The sequence below is a fragment of the Dermacentor andersoni genome, chromosome 7 (assembly GCF_023375885.2).
Source record: "Dermacentor andersoni chromosome 7, qqDerAnde1_hic_scaffold, whole genome shotgun sequence".
Classification (NCBI taxonomy): Eukaryota; Metazoa; Arthropoda; class Arachnida; order Ixodida; family Ixodidae; genus Dermacentor; species Dermacentor andersoni.
The window spans coordinates 176,815,570-176,838,886 of record NC_092820.1 but is presented as its reverse complement, the minus strand read 5'-3'; the positions used below and the strand labels follow the sequence as shown (position 1 = coordinate 176,838,886).

Genomic DNA, 23,317 nt, shown 5'->3' with positions numbered 1-23,317 from the left:
CGAGTTTATTATTTGGCCTCCTTAGAGCGCAGCGCTTAGGCGGCTCGAGCGTCGGCGTCCCTCGGCGTAACCGCACGAATGCGCCCGTCATCCACATCCGCAGCAAGCTTTAGTCCACGGGATGCACGGCAAGGACAGGGCATTTCTTAAACAAATGGGTACACCTTGTAGTGGGGGCAAACGAGCCCTGCCAGAATTGATGGAGTGTGGGGGATACACGGAGCTAGAAAAAGCAAATATTTATGCGTCATGTAGGGAACTTCGTGCTATACGTGTACCGCTAATTTCACGCTGTAGTTTCGTGCGGCAAAAACTGGCATAAGCTGTCTGGGCCCAGCTCGCCTAAAACTCGAGAAGGCACGCGTTGGCCGGGGCGCTCCTCACGCGAAGGTCGCGTGAGGCTCCCGATGGGTCGCTGCTGCCTCGGACGAGGTGGCGTTCTGGCTGCGGCGAGGCCAGCTCACAGAAGGAAGGTCTTGTGTAACGAATCCCCCCTCGCAGGCGCATGCGCAGCGGAGGCTTAAAACGGCAGCGCGTCATCGGACCGCTGGCCGGGCGGGAGTCCTCCGCGGGCCGTAGTCTGGAGACTCTGACAGATGCTGTTTACAGAACCGCGATATCTGTTTTCGATGCAGAGTTACGCATCTGTAAACGTCCTGCTTTAATGTTCTTGATGCTTGACAGCTTTCGGAAAATTTGTAAAACATTCCCGACAATTAAAACTTTGTTTCCTAAAGTTACCACAACTTTCTCTTTCAAATGCAACAAATTTCATTCATATCGGTCCAGCGGCTGTCTCATAAAAGTATTTGTGTGTTTCAAATGTATTCGCAAGGAAAATCGAATTGTCCTCGAGCTGAAGGGCCACTTCTGACGTTGCACTGTGCAATGCTAAACGTGCCATACCTACAAACCTAAACATTTATGCTTTGCAAAAATTACGTGCGCTCACTTTAATTCGGCTGACTTAAACCATAATTTATGACCGTCGATTTAATTCCGGCTCTACGCTACGCCATAAAGCACTGGCATGCAGTGTCCTCGGCGAAGCGTCTGTCGCGAAAAGAAGCCTTCCTGGTGCGTTGTAATACTCGGGGACCATGGATTTATGAGCTGTACCAAGTGAAAAGTTTTTGGGTTTATTTCACAAATATTTCTTTTTTTTTCTTCGACTGCGGTGAAATGGCTTTCGTGGTGCCTGCAATTGACTGCGCGGGCCAGTGAGGCTACAGCTGGCTCTCTATGTAGGCTCGCATCTTCTTCACTGGCTTGACGAACACTTCCATCACCTCTATTTCGTTGGCGGTCGCCCTGCAGGAGATAGCAAGCGAAAGAGCCTTTCACATAAGAAGCCCAGGGCACTTGGAGGTCGCTATACAAGGCGCTATGCAAGCTTTGACCCAAAAGATGGTGCAGTATACGTTTAAAGAAATTATTTCACACCTTCAGATACATCAATGCGGCCGCCTTCAAAAATGCCCTCTTCTATGCACAATGTACTGGTTCACCCATTTAGTACGAGCGTGACAACTGGGCTGGTTGGTGGAGACGTTGTACGCGACGCGACCCCGCGCTGCCCGGGCGCTGAACGCTTCGGCGCGTCCCTCGTAAGCCTGTGCCGATACAAAAATCGCTGTTCCGCCCCAAAAAGCGAAGCACAGCTTGCGATAGCAAATTACTAGACAGCGGTACGAAGCAACGACAGTAGTTTTATTGGCCGCATGCATAAACTTATAAACGTTTGCTTACTAACTAAATTAACGATGATAGGATGTGTAAGCGTGACTCAACGAGGACGTATAGAAAGAAACAGAGACAGCGCCGTCTTTTCGTGTCTCCTTCTTTCTACGTCCTTGTTCTGTCGCGCTTACCCATTCTATAAAGATTTAAACCAACTAGCCCGTCAACGTGTTTTAACTAAATTAACCATCATGGTGTCACGCGCGCACAGGTAAACATAAACGCATCTCGCTCGATGACAGCGGAAACTGTCTTTGGAAACGCTGGATTCTCGCGCACGAGCTGCCGGTCTGTCAGCACCGGCCCAACGTTGCCTTGCGGTGCTTTTCTTGACGCTTGCGGCGTGGCGGCTCTTTGAAACGCAGTTGGGATGTGGCGGTCGTCTCTTGTTCTCGCAATGCTGGCGGCCTTAGCCCTGAAGCTCAGAAGAGGCTCATAGCTCTGAAGGCCTGCCTGCCAGTACACTTGTTCGGCGTCCACGTGCTTGTACTGCGACAGGAGACGTGACGGCAGGTGCACACACTATATCCTCTGACAGTGGCCGCTTTCCACTGTTTGTATACTTCTCCGCAATACACTGCGCATGCTTGATTGCGCGACATTGGCGCCTTACGGCGAAGCTGACTTTAGGCAAACGGCTCGAGCCATTTTGTTCGTCATTGCGGATAGAAAACGCATACACGTTCAAGCTATTTGAGCTGCATCATTTTGTCGATGTTTACCCCTCTTTACTAAATGACGAGGATAACGTACGCCTGTGTGGGTGATTTAAAAGATTGATAAAAAGCCTGGTAACCTAAGTGCAGTCAGTCAAAAAAGACTATTTATGCAGGTGTCCACGCTCCTGTAAAAAAAAAAAAAAAAAAAAAAAAAATGCAATCCAGTGATGACCCTCTGGAGGTGGATCCGCACTTATGTAAGCACAGCCGGCTCATCAGTCGCAAAGCAGGCGCTGAAAAGAACTTTTTAATGCTCATTATACGACATTGATAGCGATTCATTTGTGGTCAGCCAGTGACAAACGCATTGCACTAAACAGTGAGACTTCGCCTTAATCCGCAATGCTTATGTGGCGAACAGGAGAGCAAAATGTGAAAACAATGTTTTCATACAAGGCAAGTCATCCATGTAGTGGAATTGCGTTTATCGTTGGTGTAATGTTGACGCATTTACTTTTTGAAGTGCAACTTTTACTGCAACTTAGTTTCCATTGGTGCAGGTGCTTCTACTGGAAACATCCAAACTATGAGTTATCAAATCAGGTTGCCGTCTTGCAGTTTTAGAAGTTTTCCTCCGGTCTTAAGTCTTTTCTGAATCTGGAAGAGCTGGATGATTGCACAAACCACATAGCCAATATCAGTGTTACTGTACAGCTTTCACAAGCGTGTACTGCTATGAAATTGCATGACGACCATTTTTCTTTAGGATACATTTGTTCCATATTCATCCGCAGGGCATAGTGTTTGCTAGTGTAGCTTTACAGCTCTATCAACGATCTACGGCTCAGATTGCATGGCGACGCAGGTTTTAGTATTCACATACAGAGTACAAAACGTTCCATTCCCACGAATCTCCAAGTGTGTTGTATGCTAAGTTACATTAAGAACTAATGCATCGGCACGGCAGTTGAATTAATACACTGTTTCCGTTCCCGCAATTCCCCGAAGTGTGTGGTATGCTCAACGACACTAATGAACCATGCATCAGCACGACGTAATGCTTTGCCATTAAAGTCATCCGAGAAAACGCCTCAGGTCCAACCGTATCCCCCTGCGACTATCAGAATTTAATATGAGACCGCCGCAAAAGAATAAAAAAAGCAATAAACTCGCATCGGCACGGCAGTCGAATTCATAAACTGTTTCCGTTCCCGCGAATCTCCTGAAGTGTGCGGTATGCTGACCTTGCTCAACGACACTAATGAGCAATGCATCGGCACGATGTAATGCTTTGCCGCTAAAGTCATCCAAGAATACACCTCACTTCCAAACGTATCCCCTGCGACTATAAAAATTTAATATGCTACCGTCGCAACAAAATAGCAACAAACTCACTATGGACACGGCTTCTTCGCCTTGCCGGCCACGCATTCTGTCGATTGTTTTGCCAGCTCGGCTAGGGACGAACGGAGCTAACAATTTTCTTCTCCGTAGTACCTAGGCGAAGAGAAATCTCAAGGACCGAAAGTCCCCACATTTTTCTCTCGCGACCACTGCTTCTCGCGCATGCGCAGAAAGAACGGAGTAATCCAATTATGATGTGCTCGTAGCCTCGGCCAGTAATACCTCTGCTGCACACTGGCCAGCGTTCTCGTGTAGCCTAAGTGACCAGAAGTCACCTCGTTGTGACAGGCTTCAAGTACTTCCGTACGAAGAGCTGCAGGAATGACGAGCAGATAGGGGGACCCGGTCGAAGAAAAGTTTCGTTTGTAAAGTACTTCCGCCCGAAAACAAAACGACAACAGTCCGCTTGCGAAAACTCTAGGCGGTTTCGCAGATCTGCCCTCTAAGTAACTGATGAGCTCAAGCAACTCAGGGTCGTCCCGTTGTTGTTGCGCGATGGTGGATGTGTCCAGAACACAAAGAAATGCCGAGTCTTCTTCGGGTGGAGCAGACGGCTCTATCGGCGATCGAGACAGGCAGTCAGCATCCGTATGTCGTTTCCCCGACTTGTACTTGACAGTCATGTCAAACGCTTGCAACCGTAGGCTCCAACGCGCCAGTCGTCCCGAAGGATCTTTAATGTTTGTCAACCAACACAGTGAATGGTGGTCGCTTATAACTGTGAAGTGGCGGCCATATAAATATGGGCTAAATTTCATAACCGCCCATACCACGGCGAGGCATTCTTTCTCAGTCGTGGAGTAATTAGCCTCTGTGCGTGAGAGTGTTCTACTTGCATAGGCAAGTACTCTTTCTGTGCCCTCCTGCTGTTGCACAAGAACAGCTCCCAAGCCAACATTGCTTTCATCAGTGTGGAGCAATGTAGGAGCGGTCTCATCAAAGTGAGCAAGCACTAGAGGTGTCTGGAGACGTTCCCGCAAGTCGTTGAATGCACCTTGCTCTTCGTCTCCCCATACAAAAGCAACGTCGTCTCTCGTCAGGCGAGTTAACGGCGACGCAATGCGAGCAAAGTCCGCAATAAACCGCCGGTAATAGGCACAGAGGCCGAGGAAGCGCCTGACAGCCTTTTTATTGGATGGTACGGGAAACTGTGCGACGGCGGCAATTTTTTCGTGATCCGGGCGGACACCTGCTTGGCTGACGACGTGACCGAGAAACTGTAGTTCCGCAAAGCCAAAGTGACCCTTCTCCGGTTTCAGGGTAAGGCCGGCGGACCGGATGGACTGCAGAACTGCTTCAGGCCGTTCGAGATGTTCTTCAAATGTTGCGGACAACACGATGACGTCATCGAGGTATAATAAGCAGGTTTTCCACTTCAGGCCTGAAAGCACACGTCCATGAGGCGTTGGAACATAGCGGGGGCAGAGCACAAGCCGAAAGGCAAGACCTTAAATTCGTATAGGCGGTGTGGTGTCACAAAAGCAGTTTTTTCACGGTCTCTCGGGTCTACTTCGATTTGCCAATATCCGCTTTTTAAGTCCATTGAAGAGAAGTAACGTGCCTGGTGAAGCCTGTCGAGTGAATCGTCTATACGGGGAAGCGGGTATACGTCTTTCTTTGTCACCTTATTCAGTTTTCGGTAGTCCACACAGAAACGCACACTGCCGTCCTTTTTCTTGACTAGAACTACAGGAGATGCCCAGGGACTCATTGATGGTTGGATCACGTCGTCTTTAAGCATTTTTGTCACTTGATGTTGTATGGCTTCACTTACTCTGGGAGCAACACGATAAGGATTTCGGTGAATTGGTCTTGCCGTATCCTCTGTAATTATTCGATGCTTTGTGAGAGGTGTCTGACCGACGCTGGACGTCGACGCAAAGCAGTCGCTGAATCTGGCCAGTATATAGCGTAAGAAGCCGTTCTCGTTCGTGTGGCGACAAAGCGGTGCTGACGTCAAGTACAGGAGCTGGGTCTTGCGTAGGTGCTTCTTCGAGTAGTGAACAGCAGCTGCGGACATCTGCAACACCATCAAAATAAGCAACAGCCGTGCCCTTTGGAGGGTGCCGTCGCTCTGTGCTAAAATTTGTTAGCAACAGGTTCGTGCGCCCGTCGGTGGCATTTACGATTCCTCGTGCGACCGAGATACCATGAGTGAACAACAACATGGTTATTTGGTCAGCAACCCTTCGCAATGAAACGGTACGTCACATGCTACCGAAACAAGGGTACATGATGACAACGTCGTCTTCTGTTAGACGCAAGAGTGGTGTTGCGGCGATAAGCAATAGACTAAACCAGGACTCTTATAAAACGTCAACATGCGATCCGAGATGTTAATTACGGCGCCATTTTCTTTCAGAATATCCATTCCAATAATCAAATCTTTACAGCATACAGGCAGAACGATGAAAGCGGCCACGAAAGAAGAATCCCCGATATCAATTCTAGAAGTACATCTTTCGGTAGGCATCAGTAATTGACCGCCTGCCATCCTTATGTGAGGTCCCGTCCATGGCGTCTTTACTTTCTTCAAACGGAGGACGAGTTCCTGACTCATTATCGAGGAGTCGGCACCAGTGTCGACTAACGCTGTCACTGGCTGTCCGTCCACCACAACATCAATGTCGGCGCTCACAATTTCTTCGGTGTTTATCGGCTTCGCAGCGTTCTGCAGCGGGAGTGTTGGGGGCTTTTTATAGTCTTGCGGCGGGCCTGCAACCTTGCCCCCAGAGGTCGCCGCCTTCAGTTTTCCCGGCGTGGGCTGGGCGACCTTTGTCCTCGGAGGTCAGCAAAAGTACGTCCAGTAGGTGAAGCCATCTAACGTGGAGGGGTTGGAGAACGCGACCGATGGCCGAAATCAGACATCGTTGGGCACGGATTCGTCATTCGGGTGCGTTATTGGAGGTGCCCGAAAAGTAGCGTCGTCGCGGCGTAGCATGGAATCGTCATTTGCACGTCGACCATAGGACCACGGACGATGAGGTCGAAATGACGTGTCGCGATGCCAGCAATTACGCGAAATATGGCCGGCGCCTCCGCTGTGAAAGCAAAGTGGTCGCCTATCAACGGTGCGCCATACGTCGGTTTTCCGAAATTGCGGCCGTCCCGTAGCGTCGTTTTGCGGCGTCGACCAAGGGGCGGCGAACGACGGCTGCTGGTGTGACTGCAGCGGCAAACGGGTGCGCGCCTCGAAGCATCCTCTTGCGGCGGCGACCAAGGAGCGGCTGTTGGAGGCTGGTGGTACGGCGGTGTGTTTGTGACGGGTGGTGGACATCGGACAGCGGCGGCGTAAGTCATGGGACGCTGGTGATCTTGAAAATCGGCTGCCGGAAACGCCTGCCTGATTTCGTTGCGCACCACTTCGGCTATTGATGCTACAGGTCTATCCAACGTCGGTGTCAGAATCTTTTGCACTTCCTGTCTGACAAGCTATCTGATCAATTCACGCAAGGAATTCTGATACTCGGCAGACCCTGCGGCGTCATTGATTGCATTACGGGTGGACAGTCGATCGTACTGCCTGCACCGCTGATGAAGGGCCCGCTCAATAGCCGTAGCCTCTTTGATAAAGTCAGCGACGGGTGACTGGTGGATTCCGCACAAGCCCCGCGAACAACTGCTCTTTTACACCTCGCATTAGGTAGCGCAACTTCCTATCTTCGGTCATGTTCGGGTCGGCTCTACGAAAGAGGCGGACCATGTCCTCGGCGAACATTGTGACCGACTCATTAGGTTGTTGCACCCGCAGCTTCATCATCTGCTGGGCGCGGTCGCGTCGGTCGGCACTTGGAAAAGTATCCGTGATCTTCTGCCGAAAGTCATTCCACGTCGTTAGGCTAGCTTCGCGGTTCTCGTACTAAGTGTTCCACTGTCGTCAAGGGCAAAATAGATATGGGAGAGCTTTCACTGCTCAGTCCACTGATTAATCTGTGCGACGCATTCATACTTGTCAAGCCAGTCTTCAATGTCTTCGAAAGACTGCACCGCGATAGCGATCTGGGACCAGCAGATGCAGAACGGTGACCTGTTGTGCACTGGGAAACCGGCTGCTTTGGGGTGCTTGCGGTGAGCTGGTTTCGGCCATTACGAGATGTGGACTGCTGCCGGAGAGAGGTGGTTGAAGAGGGGAAACTCCGGGGCGAGGCCTAGCAGTCGGCGACTAAACCGATGCACGGGTGTCGTAACTGGTGACAGTGCCTCCGAGCTAGATGAACGACTCCCAGAAGGACTCCGGAGTATCAGGCGAACTCAGTACCCAGCACCTCCACCAGTGTCGCGGTACAACGCGGACAGAAGACAGGGAGACGTTTAAGAACAACAGAATAACCTGTTCAAAAACAAACGGAACCGAGGCACGTCTTCTTCGTCCTCTCCCAGTCTCAGCCACCCACTTGACGGAGTCCGTTATTGCCCCCAACGTCGTTGTCTTCTAAGTAGAATATACGCGTCAATATGTACACACAAACTAAAAATTTCGGGGGGTTGGCACCTCTCCGGCTACGCCAATCATTCGAGGTTGGCCTGCATTAAAACGTGTCATCTTGCTCAGCGCTTGCGTACAGTTGCCGCATGTAGCTCGCGACCAGCAGGCAAAAAAGCAAATGGAACACCGCGCGGCATTTGCCTCCTACGCACGCGAGGAGTGGCCAGAGCTGGATCATAAACCGGACCTACGCGCAACTCTGCTCCCAACACTAGCTTGCCGCTGTGGTGCCACTACGTCGAGGGCGCGGCTCGGAAGAGCGCCGCGTGCCGCGTCTGAGCACCGTGCCGGTATAAGCTTAACAGAGATTTCGCTCGTGTAAAGGCTGTTTCACATGCTGCGACTGGAACGACGAAAATCGGTGCTGTCGCACGCGTCGCAATGCCATTTTTAGAGGGCTCATTTCACATGTTTGCGATTTCAACAATGCGACGGGTGCGACGCCCAGGGTTGCTTACTGCCAGGTTTCGTGGCACACGCTGCATAATTATTTTATTGTAATGAATAAAACGTTTACATTATAATATTATTGACCTCTCTTGATTAGTAGCAAATAATATGTACGTTTACTAATTTAAAAACGTTAGTTAAGTTTTGTCTTGGATTGCGCGACGGCGGTTTCTGTAGTTCAGTGCGACATGGCGCACGTAAACTGCTGTTCGCAGGTGGTTTAGCACTATGTGTTGGCTCATCTACATTCTATGTCCGTTTCGTTCTGTCTGCGCTACAACAATCTACAAGATGACCTATCGACAAGTTCATATAGCTGCCCTCACCGCATATACAGTATTCGGAATTCGGCTGCCACGAAGTCGTCGTGTCAGTCCAACAAGATCCTCGCGCTACCCGTGCTCGGCGTCAGCTCCTGGAGAAATGATGCGTGTATATTGCCCGTAATTGCGCTTATGTGGTGCCTGATCCTAGCCATATTCTTGCGCCAAAAGCAACAAGAAGCACCAATCCGAAAGCCCGCGTGTGCCTCTGAACGAAGCCTCAAATGATCTGCGTGATTACGATGTGCAATGAAAATTGTGTTGTGAAATTCAACCTTAGCGCTAGCCTAGTTCGTCCATCGCCATGCTTGCGCTGCGAATATATATATATATATATATATATATATATATATGGGAGCCCTCTCTAAATATTTCTAAAGGCGCAAAAGCCGACGCATCAAATGTTTCGAGCAGTTATCGTCACGTTTGTAGAAACCTGTACGTTGTAACATAGCATTCTAAAAGACACGCTTCTCGTCCACTTTGTTGTCCTGTGTCTCGCGCTGGTAGTATACTCGGAACTTCTAAGAAGAAGACCATATCAATACGCGCTATCCATAAGGCAGGATTGTAGGCCCAAGGCAGGCGCACTTGCCGTAGAATTTTTCAGCTTTGTGCTCAGCCTCGCACGCCGCTCACGGTTAGCCTGTTCTGTGGAAATAAATATTATTATTATATTATTAATGTTATAAATATTATAGTTTCTTCACTGTAAATTATAGAAGTCATCCAGATTTCTTAAGCTAGTCATGCATTTCACCTGTATTAGATCAACATCGTTACGACATGCTTATGGGAGTCATTTCAAACTAGATTGCTCAGCCAGAGAAAGTACAAATGCAAGTCTCAATGTTTATTCCAATTTAATATTCCTAAACAGATTATATTGGCAGAATTTTATGCCTGCTTGAATTTCATGCAATTCAATGTTCAGAGTTGGAAAAACTTAATCCTTTTCTTGCTGTCGAAAGGCTGCTTCAATGTCGATAGCAAGCTATAATTATTCATTTCGAAAGTGTTAAGCAATGACTATATCTCTAAGCTTATCGGTGTGTTTTTGTTCCACGAACACAATTAAGTTCTCTTTCTCCCTCTCATTGACAGCCATGGAATTAAACTGTTCACTTTCATAAGTATCAGGATGCAAACATTCTGGAGTTTGTTCTGAGCATTTGTCTGCATCCTATAGTGTGCATGTTTGAATCAAGTTCTGGTGTTGCAATCGCAGTGATCTACGCATATTGTTATATTGCAGCAAACGAATTTACTGAACTTTGTTTTCAAATCTACAATGTGCCCATGCAGTAACGACTACATTATTAAGCAGAAAAAAAAACTGCAGATTCAGTGTACGTGTTGGAATCTATGCGAAGTGAAGTCTTTGTCAAGTGGTCAATTAAACGCTGTTAAAGTAACTGCGATATGTACAATTTGTCTTATTTTCAACAATCCAACATGTCATCTTTTGCAAGGTTTGCTTATGCACCGCATAGGTCACAACCTTAATGTCATGTAATCTTTATGCATTACACTGTTCACAAACTATACCGAAACGCAAACGGCGGTTAATGTAGATGGAAGCTGCGAGACATCAACACAGTGACGTTTGTTGAGCAAGGAATGGTGCGAGGTGTATGCAGATAAATGAATGACGGGCTTATGTACTTATTTATATACCTCGCAGGCTGCAAGGTTGGAGTATTATGCGAGGGGGAATAAAGAAGTTGTTACAAAAGGAAGAAGGGCACAACATTAAACAAAAAACAGCAAAAAAATCAGTACCAATACATTGCACCAACTAGCCCAACGTGTTTTACTGGCACAACGTTATATAATACTTAACAAACAATAACAGAAAGAATTACTGCCCATGCACCCTGTACAGATGATAAACCAGCGAAGCTGAAATGTGCGGCCCCGGTGCTTATTACTGGGTTAATTCCAATGGTTTATTGAAGTCTTTCTATATTATTGGTTAGGTCTGCGTTTATTAATGAGGTTATGCACACGTTTGGCTTGGGTTTATCACATTGTTTATTTGGAATGCCTCACATCGCACTTTGCAAGATCACCATCATGGAATGTGCAATGAGTGGTTCATTGTGTTAATCCAGTGGGTCCATCAAAGTCATTCTGAATAATGTTACGCATGTATGTTTTATAATGCATTAATCATAATGTTTATGACTCGTTTATGCACTGTAGTTACCAAATGACACAACGGGGCTGCACATTTCATTTAATTAAATACAGGGACACATTGTTGAACCTATTGGGAAGTCGGAGAGAGACTGCTGCATGCACGCTCTGCTGCTAGAGAGAAACGACGTCACTATCGGTCTAGCCAATGGCCCACCACACCTTTGCTGCGAGATAATAATGACATCATGATCTTGTCTTAACCCCGTCCCCCTCTGTGTCCCTTCCCTGGAATAATACGTAGATAAATGTATGTTTGAAATGCATAAGCATTTCTATGTCTACCCAATAAGAAATTTCTCCGTCCATCATGCAAGACGAATGCAGTGGCTCACACCCCCTTAAGCAATGGCTCATACCCCTACACTAGGGTTTTTGGGATTGGACCATGAGTGTTTTGCCTAGGCATATACAGCTTCACTGTAAAAAGAATGAAGACCTTTCTGCTGGTGACCAAGGCGTAATAACAAATGAAAGTTTATTGAACATGCCGAGTAAATGCTGATTGACAAGCAATAAATCAAAGTTACACAAAAAGCAGAAGCAAAAACTGATGTGTGTCCATACAGATCCCAACAGAAAACCTATCCATCTCTGAAAGTGTTACAGAGGCCATGTTGACAAGATTCCCCCAGTGTATTTGCATCTACAGCATCCGTAATTTCTCTAGGCAGCCGATCTGCACAGAGTGCTAGCTTCTTCCTCTACAATGCACTCTCCACACCTGAGCGTTCATTGTAGAGGAAGAAGCTAGCATTCTGTGCAGATCGGCTGCCTAGAGAAATTACGGAAGCTGTAGATCTAAAAATGCTGCGAGAATCTTGTCAGCACAGCCTCCATTAGAAATGGATGCATTTCCTGTCAGGAAACGCACATGAATTTTTGCTTCTCCTTTTTGTGTGTTCGGTCTATTACTTGTCAGCGAGCATTTACTTGGTGTGTACATTAAACTTTTGGTTGTTAGATCATCTCGGTTTTCTTGTTCGTCCTATCTGTTCTCTGGTGTCATTTGCAGCCAGGCTATTCATTATTTTTTTTTTAGACTGCAACAAGTCACTTTAATGGCCCTTATGATGCTTCTGGGTACCTTATAAAATCTTTTATTTGGCCAATGTAGCAAGAATGTATAGTGTGAAGCAGTAAGAACAGGGTACGCTAACTTCTAATTAAAAGGTTTATTGTGAAAATGCAGTGATCTATAAAGGTTACCAGAAAGTAGTACAGCAATAAAACTTGATAAAGACTAGTGCTTGATGAAACCAAACATAAAAGCAGGAAAGATAGAAAATACATATATATATGCAAGTCCGGTGAAAAAAAAAAAAACATTGTGATCAAGTGTTCATGTGGCTACCTTCCAGGAAACTCATTTTTTTTCCAATGGCATGGAACTGGAAGAATGTGCTTGCGCAAGCAAGCTGTCAGTCTGTCAATTGGAATAACAACAATGTTTCTTGAAAGGTGCTGGCATGCAGGATTGGCTGATGATTTTTTCCTGCACTTGGAATTTTTTGGTATTTTCTTTCTGTAGCATTTTTATTTGTTTGGCTGCATCAAGCACCAATTTTTATCTATCCTTCAAGGATATCTTTCTTTTTCTGGGGAAAACACGGGGAAGGCAGGAGATGGAAATTCAAGACGATGAGCAACACGAGAACTAGGTGAAAGTAGGAGCCAACGTTTCCACAAGTGGACCTTGAAGAAGACAAGTCCACTTGTCGAAATGTTGGCTCCTGCTTTCACCTTGTTCTCGTTTTGCTCATCGTCTTTTTTTTCTGGTAATTTGTATGACTCGCCACATTTTTACAAATGAACCTCAGTTGAAAGTTACTCCTCATCCATCTCTAGTGTCATCCTGTTGATACTGCTTCATGCTATGCACTCTTGCAACATTTGTGTGTGCGTGCGTGCGTGCGTGCGTGCGTGCGTGCGTGCGTGCGTGCGTGCGTGCGTGTGTGTGTGTGAGTCTTTTTTCCGACGTCGATGTAAGTCGACTTATCAGAAAGCGAGAGGCCAGACTGGCCAAGAAAGTCTGCAGTGTTGTCGAGGGCACGTTGCATCGTTCTTGATTTCTGTATAAGATAGCTTTCCCATAGACTGTAATACACCATAGGCTGTAGTGTTTCTTGTAGTATGCCTGTGTTGTTGGGGTGGGTGGGCCAAATGTACCTCCAACTCTCACCTGGAATTTTCTATTTTTTCAGAAAGTTACTGTTTAAATGCTCTACCAGAAATGTTTTTGCTCATCGTTCCTCTTAGAGTAGCAGGAGGTACTGCTGTTAAAAGCCTCTTCACTCTCTTCATTCTTTCATAAGCGGTATCACACAATGTCCTGCAATAAAGTTCTGCTGCCTATGGCCCACTCATATCTGCGAGAAGGGGGACAACTCTTGAAAAAGGTTTTCTTTGTGCTATGTGTGCGACGTAGTATGAGCATTCATGCCTTGACATCTATACATCTGTAGAACCAGCTTCCTGACAGAGTACTTGCTATACCTGATTATGCTTATTTGTGCAGTGCTGTTGAACAATACATATTGATGCAATGAATATTTACTCACTCGAATTATCACGAAAGATGGTTGTTTACTATTCTGGCCTTTGCTTTCTATTGGTGTTAGATTTTGCATAAACATGCCCCCCTCTGCAAAAGTATATAGAAGTTTAAGGGTTCAACAAAAGATGATGAACTAAATCTAAGTGCAAGAGCTATTCTTTTACCTATGACTCCCATCGAAATGCGACTTCCATGGCTGGCAAATCAACCCCTCGCCTTGTGTTAGCAGCAGAATGCTATAGCCACAGTGTCAGGTGAATAAATTGAAGAACAATATTTTTGTCTATAGATTTGTTTTCTTGCCTGTATGCAAGTAAAATTTGGAATAAGTTTGTCATTGCAAAAAAGCCGAGTTTGTGGTCCTTTATTGAATAACCCACATATTGGGTGTAGTTGAAATGCAGAAATTTGTTCTAAAATTCTCGGGTGACATGTTCTTGCAAGTAGCATGGTATTTCATTACTTGTTCATTACTTGTTTCATTACTTAAGAGTAATCACAGCAGATATCGTTATATTGGTTTACACACTAATATATGTGATCACGAACTTATTAGAAACATGTAAGGCATGAATGTTTCTGCACACTTGATCAGCTGTGAACGTGCAAGAACTGCTTGTACTGGCTGACTTCACTGCACAGTTTTGATTTACTTTTCTTCGGCTTGTCGTTTTATACTGTTTTATCTCCACAAGAACAGGCCGTCTGCCTGCTTTTCGCATTGTTGCGCAAGTTTTACATGACGGTGCAGGAGGGTACGTTGTCACGGTGCCACTATAGCAAGCAAGTAATTTACTTAATCTACTAGCTTTAGAGTTAATTACCTTTCAAAGCAAGTGTTAATACGGATGCAGTAAGGATACAAAGTCCCCAACATAGTCAATGTTTATTGGTTTCCGTGCAAGAAAAAAAATTCTCCAGAGAAGAGGTGCAACTTAACGTGCATGTAATATTTTATTCAAGCAAAGGATTTAATGCTATCGTAGCAAATTCATTACGATAGCCTACACTTTTGCTCTGTCAAATTTATTAATAAATAAGCTTTCAAGATGCATCGGGAAATTCACGCTTGAAAACCGAAAAGAAAATGCAACTGAACGGTACCGCGTTCAGCACAACGTTGAAACTTCGGGTACTTTGCTGTCTTGTCATTTGCCCTTACCGAGGTTGAAATAATTCAAGCTGCTCCGTAAGCGCGATTTTTGCATGCTACTGAGCAAAAGAAGATTGTGACGACCTCATCGTCTGGTGGGGATCGAACACCTCCTAGTACTGACAACTCGCAAAGGCGTACGACGCAAACGTGAAAATGCACTTCATTTGCTGCGTAGCGTGTCAACAAACGCATAGAACCGGGAGAATGGAATCTGCAAGACAAGTTATTTATTCTCCCTTCCCGTACGTACCGAATTCGGCAATCCACGTTTCCGCGCATTGCACTTGTTGCGCGAGACGCTATTTTCCAAAACATACCGGCGAAATAGCTACGCGATAGCTCTCCGCGCAATTCCGATGGAAAATCGCAGCGATCGCTGCAACGGTGCGACTGTGCGACATCCGGTTGGTCGCAGCCGAAAATCGGCGGGTCGGCACTGCGACTGCGATTTTCATCGCAAACGACGGAAATCGCACTTCCGGTGCGACGAAAACCGCATCATGTGAAACAGGCTTAACTAGCTTTGAGCCCCGTTGAGCGGCGCCGCTAATCTCACGTTTTTCTGACTAAATGCATGCACTATTGCAGTATACCTCGTATGTTGAATCATGCACTCGTGTACATCAATGTGCATACTTAAATCTTGATGATGTATGGCAACAGTAGAGTCACTCTGCAATAGCACGCACATGCCTCTGCATGTGCACCATTGAATTTTGTTGATGATATCGCGCGAGCGTCGTTAATAATATATCGTGCCGCTATCCCGTTGCACGACGGGACAGCGGCCTTGTAGAGGCTGGGGGCGGCGGCATTTCTCGCGTACGCGCCAGGCGGTTTCCAGTTCGAATGCATTCTGCCGCGCTGTTCGACTCAAGAGTGCCCCTCGTTGCTATACGAGACCGCCGTGTGATCGGGCGCTCGCGCGATATCACTAGCGAACTTGGAGGACGCTTAAGCTTCGCATTTAAGAGTGGAACGCGTTCAAGGGCACCCGACTGCTTCTCACGCATCCCGGAAACTGCAGCTTATGTAACCATAACGTTTTCCTGGAAACACTGGCGGCGAACGCTAGTCGCGAAGTGCTTTATGGTTCTTCCCGCTGCAGCGGGCGCTGCCGCGGAGGCGAGCGCCATCTGGACGACCTCACACAGCTGGGAAGCGGCTTTGTGCTTGAGTTTCCGCATAACAGAATTCTGTTTTCTCGTATATTCAAATTACAATCCGACGCTATCATGTCTGTAGGTTGTGTGTAACCGCACTTTACGATCTGTGAGAAATTCAATTCGTTCAGTGACTTCCTTGCACTACATGGAGGGCCCGCGTGGTTCGGCGTGCGCGGTTCGGGATTATTTTTGTGCAACGCCGCCGACGCTGACACCATATTGTCACGAGTGGTGCTACACACCGGTAATTAGAGAAGACGAGCGCACAGCAAGACAAACATTTATTGAGGCGAGCTTGTGCCCCACATAACCAAAAGCAACTAGCCCAATAGCAGCAACACGTGCGAGCATGGACAGCAATCGACAAAGAACGAGCATCCCCTATCTGCGGGCAGTATTTAGAGGCTCTGAAGGAAAGTGCGTAGAACTATCGCGAGAGAGTTGCCTGCCTGATACGATGGGCTCATCGTAGATACGAAGCTATCGCGGTAGGTCTGTGCGAGTGCTCACACGCGTCAACATCCATCCTTCGAACGCCACCGGCACAGATGCGAAGCCCTAAAGGAACGTGGCATTGCTCCCCTCCAAAAAGACATCGTCCCGATGTTGAAAATAAGCCCTTAGGTAAATAAATACACAGCACTAGAGTTCGTGTAAACACAAAGTTAGTAAAGAAAAAAAAAGAACTACGCTAGAAGTTTTCTAACGTGCGTAATACAGTTTCATGCGCACAGCATGAACAATTTCAGGCCGTGTGCGCCGTCGCTGAGAGTTCGTCAACCCGTCAGGAGTGACCTCATACAGTTCAATGCACCCACACGGCGGACAATCTTGTATGGGCCGAAATAAAGTCGAATGAGCTTCTCGCTGAGGCCTCGTCGGCGAACTGGTGCCCATACTCAAACTTGGTCACCGGGCGTGTATCCTTGATGACGGTGTCGAAGGTTTTCGTGCCGGGCGTCAATTGCCTGTTGTCTTGCGGTTCGTACTCGAGCGAGCTGCTGGGCCTCTTCGGCGCGCTGCTGAAACTTCGCCACGTTTGTGGATCTGTTTGTGGGTCACCATGTGGGTCACCTTCATTCACAAGAGGGAGCATGGCGTCGAGTGTCGTAGTTACTTCCCGGTCGTAAACAAGAGCGAACGGTGTCAGCCCAGTTGTCTCCTGAATTGCCGTATTATATACGAAGGTGACATAAGGGAGTACTTCATCCTTCATCATTCGTTTTATGTTCAACGTCAACGTACATCGACATTATGTCCGCCAGGGTTTTATTTAGCCGTTTTGTGAGATCATTACTTTGCGGATGGTATGCGGTAGCTCTGCGGTGAGTAGTTTGGCTGTACCGCAATATGGCCTGCATCAGGTCAATACAGAATGCTGTCCCCCTGTCAGTGATAATGGCCTCTGGCGCGCCGTGACGCAGGACGATATGAAAAATAAGAAATCTGGCGCCTTCTTCAGCGGTGGCTCTTGAGAGTGCGCACGTTTCTGCGTAGCGCGTCAAGTAATCCGTCGCAACAATAATCCATTTGTTCCCGGCGGTGGACGTCGGGAAAGGCCCAAGAAACTCCAATCCAACTTGCTGGAACGGTCTTGTCGAGGGTTCAATCGGTTGCAGGAATCCGGCAGGTTTCGTTGGCGGAGTCTTGCGGCGTTGACACTCTCTGCACGTACGGACGCAGTGCTTGACTTCTTCGGCAATACGCGGCCAGTAATAACATTCTCGAATCCGAGCGAGTATTCGTGCAGAGCCGAGGTGTCCGGATGTTGCTTCATCATGAGACGCCAGCAAAATTTTTGGACGTAACGACGATGGTACAACAAGAAGGTAGGCCTTCTTCGGAGGACCGAAGTTCTTTTTAGCTAGAACACCATTTCTTAAAAGCAGAATGCGGACACACTGCGCTTGAATATTTGTGGTACGCTGTCACTTCGTCCTTCAAGGTACTCAATGAGGCCGCTAAGTTCAGAGTCGGCCCGCTGTTGCGTGGCGAAATCGGAGGCGGTAACCATGCCCAGAAAAGTTGAGTCGTCGTCTGTACACGGTGGTGGTTGCTGGCCGGGGGCTCGGGAGAGACAGTCTGCGTCTGAATGCTTTCTTCCGTTCTTGTAGACTACGGAGATGTCGAACTCCTGCAGCCGCAAACTCCATCTTGCGAGGCGTCGGGACGGGTCCTTCAAATTTGCTAGCCAGCGCAAAGCATGGTGATCGGTAACGACAGTAAAAGGTCGGTCGTATACATATGGGCGAAATTTTGATGTTGCCCAAACTATTGCCTGACGTTCTTTTTCCGTTGTGGAATAGTTTGATTCTGCCTTCGATAAAGAATGACTGGCATAGGCGATGACGTGCTCTCGTCCGTTCTGTCTCTGAACAAGAACGGCGCCGAGTCCGTAACTGCTGGCGTCGCTGTGGATTTCAGTTTCCGCGTTGTCGTCGAAGTGCGCCAAAATGGGTGGCGATTGGAGACGGCGCTGGAGCTCTCGAAACGCTTCCTCTTGTGGTCCATGCCATACAAACGCGACATCCTCTTTTGTCAGGCGTGTCAGAGGCTCTGCGATCCGCGAGAAGTCTTTGTCGAAACGTCTGTAGTAGGCGCAAAGTCCGAGAAACCTTCTGACGATTTTCTTTTCACGGGGCTGTGAGAAGTGTCGCACGGTAGCTGTCTTCTCTGGGTCTGGTAACACGCCTGCAGTGTTGACAACGTGGCCCAGAAATTTGAGCTGCTCGTAGGCGAAGCGACATTTTTCAGGCTTCAGCGTAAGTCCGGAAGACTTGATAGCATGCAGTACCAGCTCTAGCCTGCTAAGGTGTTCGTCGAAGGTAGAAGCGAATACTATCACATCATCAAGATATACCAGACAAATCTGCCATTTCAGTCCAGCCAACACGGTGTCCATTACTCTTTGGAAGGTTGCAGGGGCAGTACACAGCCCAAATGGCATGACCTTGAACTGGTATAAGCCATCTGGTGTAATAAACGCAGTCTCTTCGCAATCCCTTTCGTCAACCTCCACCTGCCAATAGCCGCTCTTTAGGTCCATGGACGAGAAGTATCTTGCATTGCAAAGGCTATCCAAGGCGTCGTCAATTCGAGGGAGCGGGTCGACGTCCTTTCTCGTGGCCTTGTTGAGTCGGCGGTAATCGACACAAAATCTTAGTGTGTTAGTGATGTCACGAGCACGACGGGGGAAGCGCAGGAACTTTGAAAGGGTTCGATGACGTCGTCGTGCAGCATTTCTTTTATGTGTTTCCTGATTGCTTCCCGTTCTTTCATGGACACGCGGTACGGTGACTGGTGAATAAGCCGTGTACATTCATCTGTTATTATCCGATTCTTTGTAAGCGTCGTCTGGCGAATCTTGGACGATGTAGCGAAGCAATCCTGGTAGGTATGAAGCAGTTTCTGCAGTCGTTCTTGTCTCGCTTGCGGCACAGCAGGGTTTATATCGAATGAAATGTCAGGAGGTCGAGGTGCGAATTCGTTTTCGAGCGTGAGGATGTTGCCTATGTCGGGAATAGTCTCGAAGAGCGCCACCGTGGTACCTTTAGCAAGATGACGATATTCCGAGCAGAAATTCGTTATCAGTATATTGGCTGTTCTTTCGACCAGGCGGACGATCCCTCTTGCTACAGACAAACCCCGCTCAAACAGTAAACTTGGGTTCGCTTCGACCAATCCCTCCACGCAGCTGCCGTTGTTGGTACCCACTGCGATCACAGTACTCGACCGGGGTGGCAACGTGATATGTTCATCGAGAATCGCGAGTGAAGCAGATAATGCAGGACCTAAATCGTGCGCGATGGCGTTCTCTGGTGAAAGACTTATGGTCTGTGCCTGTAGATTAATGACCCCACTGTTTGCCGAAAGGAAGTCTACGCCCAGAATGACGTCACGGGAGCACTGCTCTAGGACGATGACAACGGTAGGGTACATGTGTCCTCGAACCGCATCTTGCTTTTGGCGTCACTACGTGACCACCTGCTGTTCGTATCTGGGGGCCGTCCCAAGCAGTAAGAACTTTCCTTTGTTGAGTGACGAACACTGCGCTCACGACGGAGAAATCAGCACCGGTGTCAACCAGTGCGAACACATCGCGGTTGTCCATCTTCATTGCTAGGTCCGTGGATTTTGTTCTGGTATTGTCGTCGGGGTGCGGTGCTGCGGCTTTGCCGGTACTTGGCGGTTATTGCAACGACTTTTTGCTTTCCATCTATCTGCTCGCCTGAACGTGTCAGCAGTCATATAATAATTGCAAAACTATTTCTGCGGTTTTTTTTTCTTGATAAAAAACTTAAATTATGGGGTTTTACGTGCCAAAACCACTTTCTGATTATGAGGCACGCCGTAGTGGAGTACTCCGGAAATTTCGACCACCTGCGGTTCTTTAACGTGCACCTAAATCTACGTACACGGGTGTTTCCGCATTTCGCCCCTATCGAAATGCGGCCGCCGTGGCTGGGATTCGATCCCGCGACCTTGTGCTCAGCAGCCTAACACCATAGCCACTGAGCAACCACGGCGGGGTTTTTTTTTTCTTTTCTTGAGGAGAAGAGTAGCGGAATGCGAGGAGGTTTTCAGCGCTTTAAGCAGACGCGACATCACGTGAATGTGCGACTAGCCGCGTTCTTGGTTAATAAGGTGAAGGATTGGGCCAGTTGGTTTTGCTCCATGAGTTTATAGCTGCGCGAAGTAAAACATATACACAAATAAAGCGACTCACAGGGACACAGTGCTTGTGTGCACACGTATATGCTTTATAGTTGGCGCTGCTTCTGACGGTCCTCGGTTAAGCAATGGTTCGATCGTTTTAAAGCTGGCCGTGCAACAACTTTACTGCCCTTACGCCAAATTGCGTCTATACGGCTATTCTTCAATGACCGAAAGAAAAGAAGAAAAAAACAGACCGTACTTCTGTTCAATATACAGAACAGTACTCGTGAGTGCAGGTGTCCGTAAGTGGACGCACGCCGAATTATTTATCTACTGACATTTATATTCCATTAGAAATGATGACAACCTCGGGGGATAAGAAGCCGGAGTTCGAACAGTAAGCGAGGGACGGAATCGGGCGAAGTGCGAAGAGATTGTTTACGAACCCATTCAGCTCGTGCAGCACCGGATCCGGCGTTGTTCCCATGCAGTTCTGGAAGGCAACGAGAATCGCGTTCTCACTGCAGCTGTCAAGCATTTGCGCCCACGCAGTCACCACTGCGTCGTCACTGGCAGCGTCATCAGCGGCGTGGCGCTAAAGCACTGCGTAGAGGCTCGGTGCCGCCTAGCGCGGGGAAAGCCAACACAGAGAAGCATCGCGGGGGTCGTAATAATGGTAGAAGGGTTGCCAAGCGTCGAGATTTACTACCGAAATTACGCCGCCAAATGAACTGTCCAGATGAAGCGTATTCCCCAAGATGAGGCAAGGGATACGCGCTTCCGCTTCCACTGACCGCTGCTCTCGCTGTGAGGGCGGCGGCCGCGGAGGCGCCCGTCACGTACTGCTTGCCACCACTGCCCACGAAAAAGTTGTGATCACACGATTAATAATAACGTATCTGTTCTTTACTTCTCGTCGCATGGACAATGATGGGGCGCTCGCTCACCAAAGCTGGCTGCGTGACGTAATGAGTTTATTTTCTTCTTCCATACCGCTCCCTATGAATCAGCCAGTGATTACGTCACACGAGAGGTACGATAACTCACAATATGTGGCGCGTCATGCGCTCGCGCGCGCAGAAACAAAATATCTCTGTTTTCGATGCGTTATTACAGAAGGCCACTTTTCACATCTAGCTAGACTTTGCTGTCTTTCTGAGAAACCCAGGTGATCGAACAAGCGGCGTCCGCTGAGCAGTTTCGCTAAGCCGCACAATTTAACGGTTCATCGAAATGCGTTGGGGACGTTTGTGGCTCGCCTACCTTAAGATCTTCCATCATCTTGACGATGTCCTCGCGGGACTTGACGTTGTTGAACTCTCGCAGCAGCTGGGGAGGAACAGCGCTCGAGTTAGCGTGCGCTCGGATCGTTGGGCGCTCGAAGTGAACTCACGAGATCCTTGTCTTCCGTGTAGTCGTACTGGCACAAGAGCAGCTCGGTCAGCTGAAACGCATACGGGCGAGATCGACACCGCACAGAAACGCACTACAGTGCTAAAAGAAGTGAACGTAAGGTGAGCCTTTGAAAGCTTACCCTGAGCACACGTTTTTTCGGGGATGCGTATGTACTTGAGTAAAGAGGATATAACTTTAAACGCAGCACACCCAGCAGCAGAAAACTTAGAAGAGCAAATACTGAGAAAAAGATTATGCAGATCCCGCGGATCGTGGGAATCGATGTAAGCGAAGCTTTCTGTGCTGGTTGATTTGATTGACCATGATTAGCGGTGATGTTAACGGCGAATGTTCAATTGCTTCAGCGTTTAGTCTAACACGGGAGTGGTGAGTTGATCTTAAAGGTTATACCTTGCGCACACCACTGCTGTTTGTTTGCGTAGTACACAGAACACACAGGGAGAAGTGTTCGCTTGAGGCGTTGTTGTGCGCCATATTTTATAACCTCTGAGAAGGTTGAACATTGTCATTGCCTCACATGGCACATAGCATGGTGCACAAGTATTAAACTTGAATTGGATTATTTATTTATTTTATTTACTTATTTTGCGGGCCAACATCTTGGTCCAAGCTGGAGGGGCAAAGGAAAAATCAAGTAAACCGTAACAGCAAGAACAAGAAAACATGAATTCGTTTCTTTAAACACTCATCAATACGCTAAAAGCAACAGTATGTCTGTTAAACAACAACAATAAGAGTACAATACATTTGAACACTAAACACCAAAGATATAATTTTCTAGTGTAGAAAAATTCTCACCTGCGAAAATCTCCTGGGGCAATGAGTTCCAGTTTTAACTGTTCTGGGAAAATAACTGTGTTTGTAGCTGTATGGGGCTGTACGTGGCAGAACCACAATCTTATTATGAGGCACGCCGTAGTGGCGGACTCCGGATTAATTTTGATACCGTGAAGTTCTTTCATCATCATCATCATCAGCTTGGTTACGCCCACTGCAGGGCAAAGGCATCTCCCATATTTATCCAACAACCCCGATCATGTACTAATTCTGGCCATGTCGTCCCTGCAAACTTCTTAATCTCATCCGCCCACCTAACTTTCTGCCG

The 23,317-nt window shown here is 47.6% G+C and overlaps 1 protein-coding gene across 3 annotated transcripts in view; it reads right to left on the bottom strand.

Annotated features, from left to right (window-relative positions):
• Positions 1 to 992: 992 nt before the first annotated feature.
• Positions 993 to 23,317, bottom strand: part of LOC126532982 (uncharacterized) — a 50,378-nt gene continuing 28,053 nt past the window's right edge. Inside the window, exons 4-7 of one of the 3 annotated variants that reach the window (XM_055071658.2) lie at positions 22,190 to 22,240; positions 22,060 to 22,125; positions 21,243 to 21,289; positions 1,124 to 1,311 (exon numbers count right to left, since the gene is read on the bottom strand). In XM_055071658.2, the coding sequence (XP_054927633.2) occupies positions 1,227 to 1,311; positions 21,243 to 21,289; positions 22,060 to 22,125; positions 22,190 to 22,240 (249 nt within the window). In that variant the 3' untranslated portion in view covers positions 1,124 to 1,226. Of the gene's footprint in view, positions 1,312 to 21,242; positions 21,290 to 22,059; positions 22,126 to 22,189; positions 22,241 to 23,317 lie in introns of all 3 variants that reach the window. The other 2 variants (XM_050180164.3, XM_055071659.2) reach the window with 2 other exon arrangements.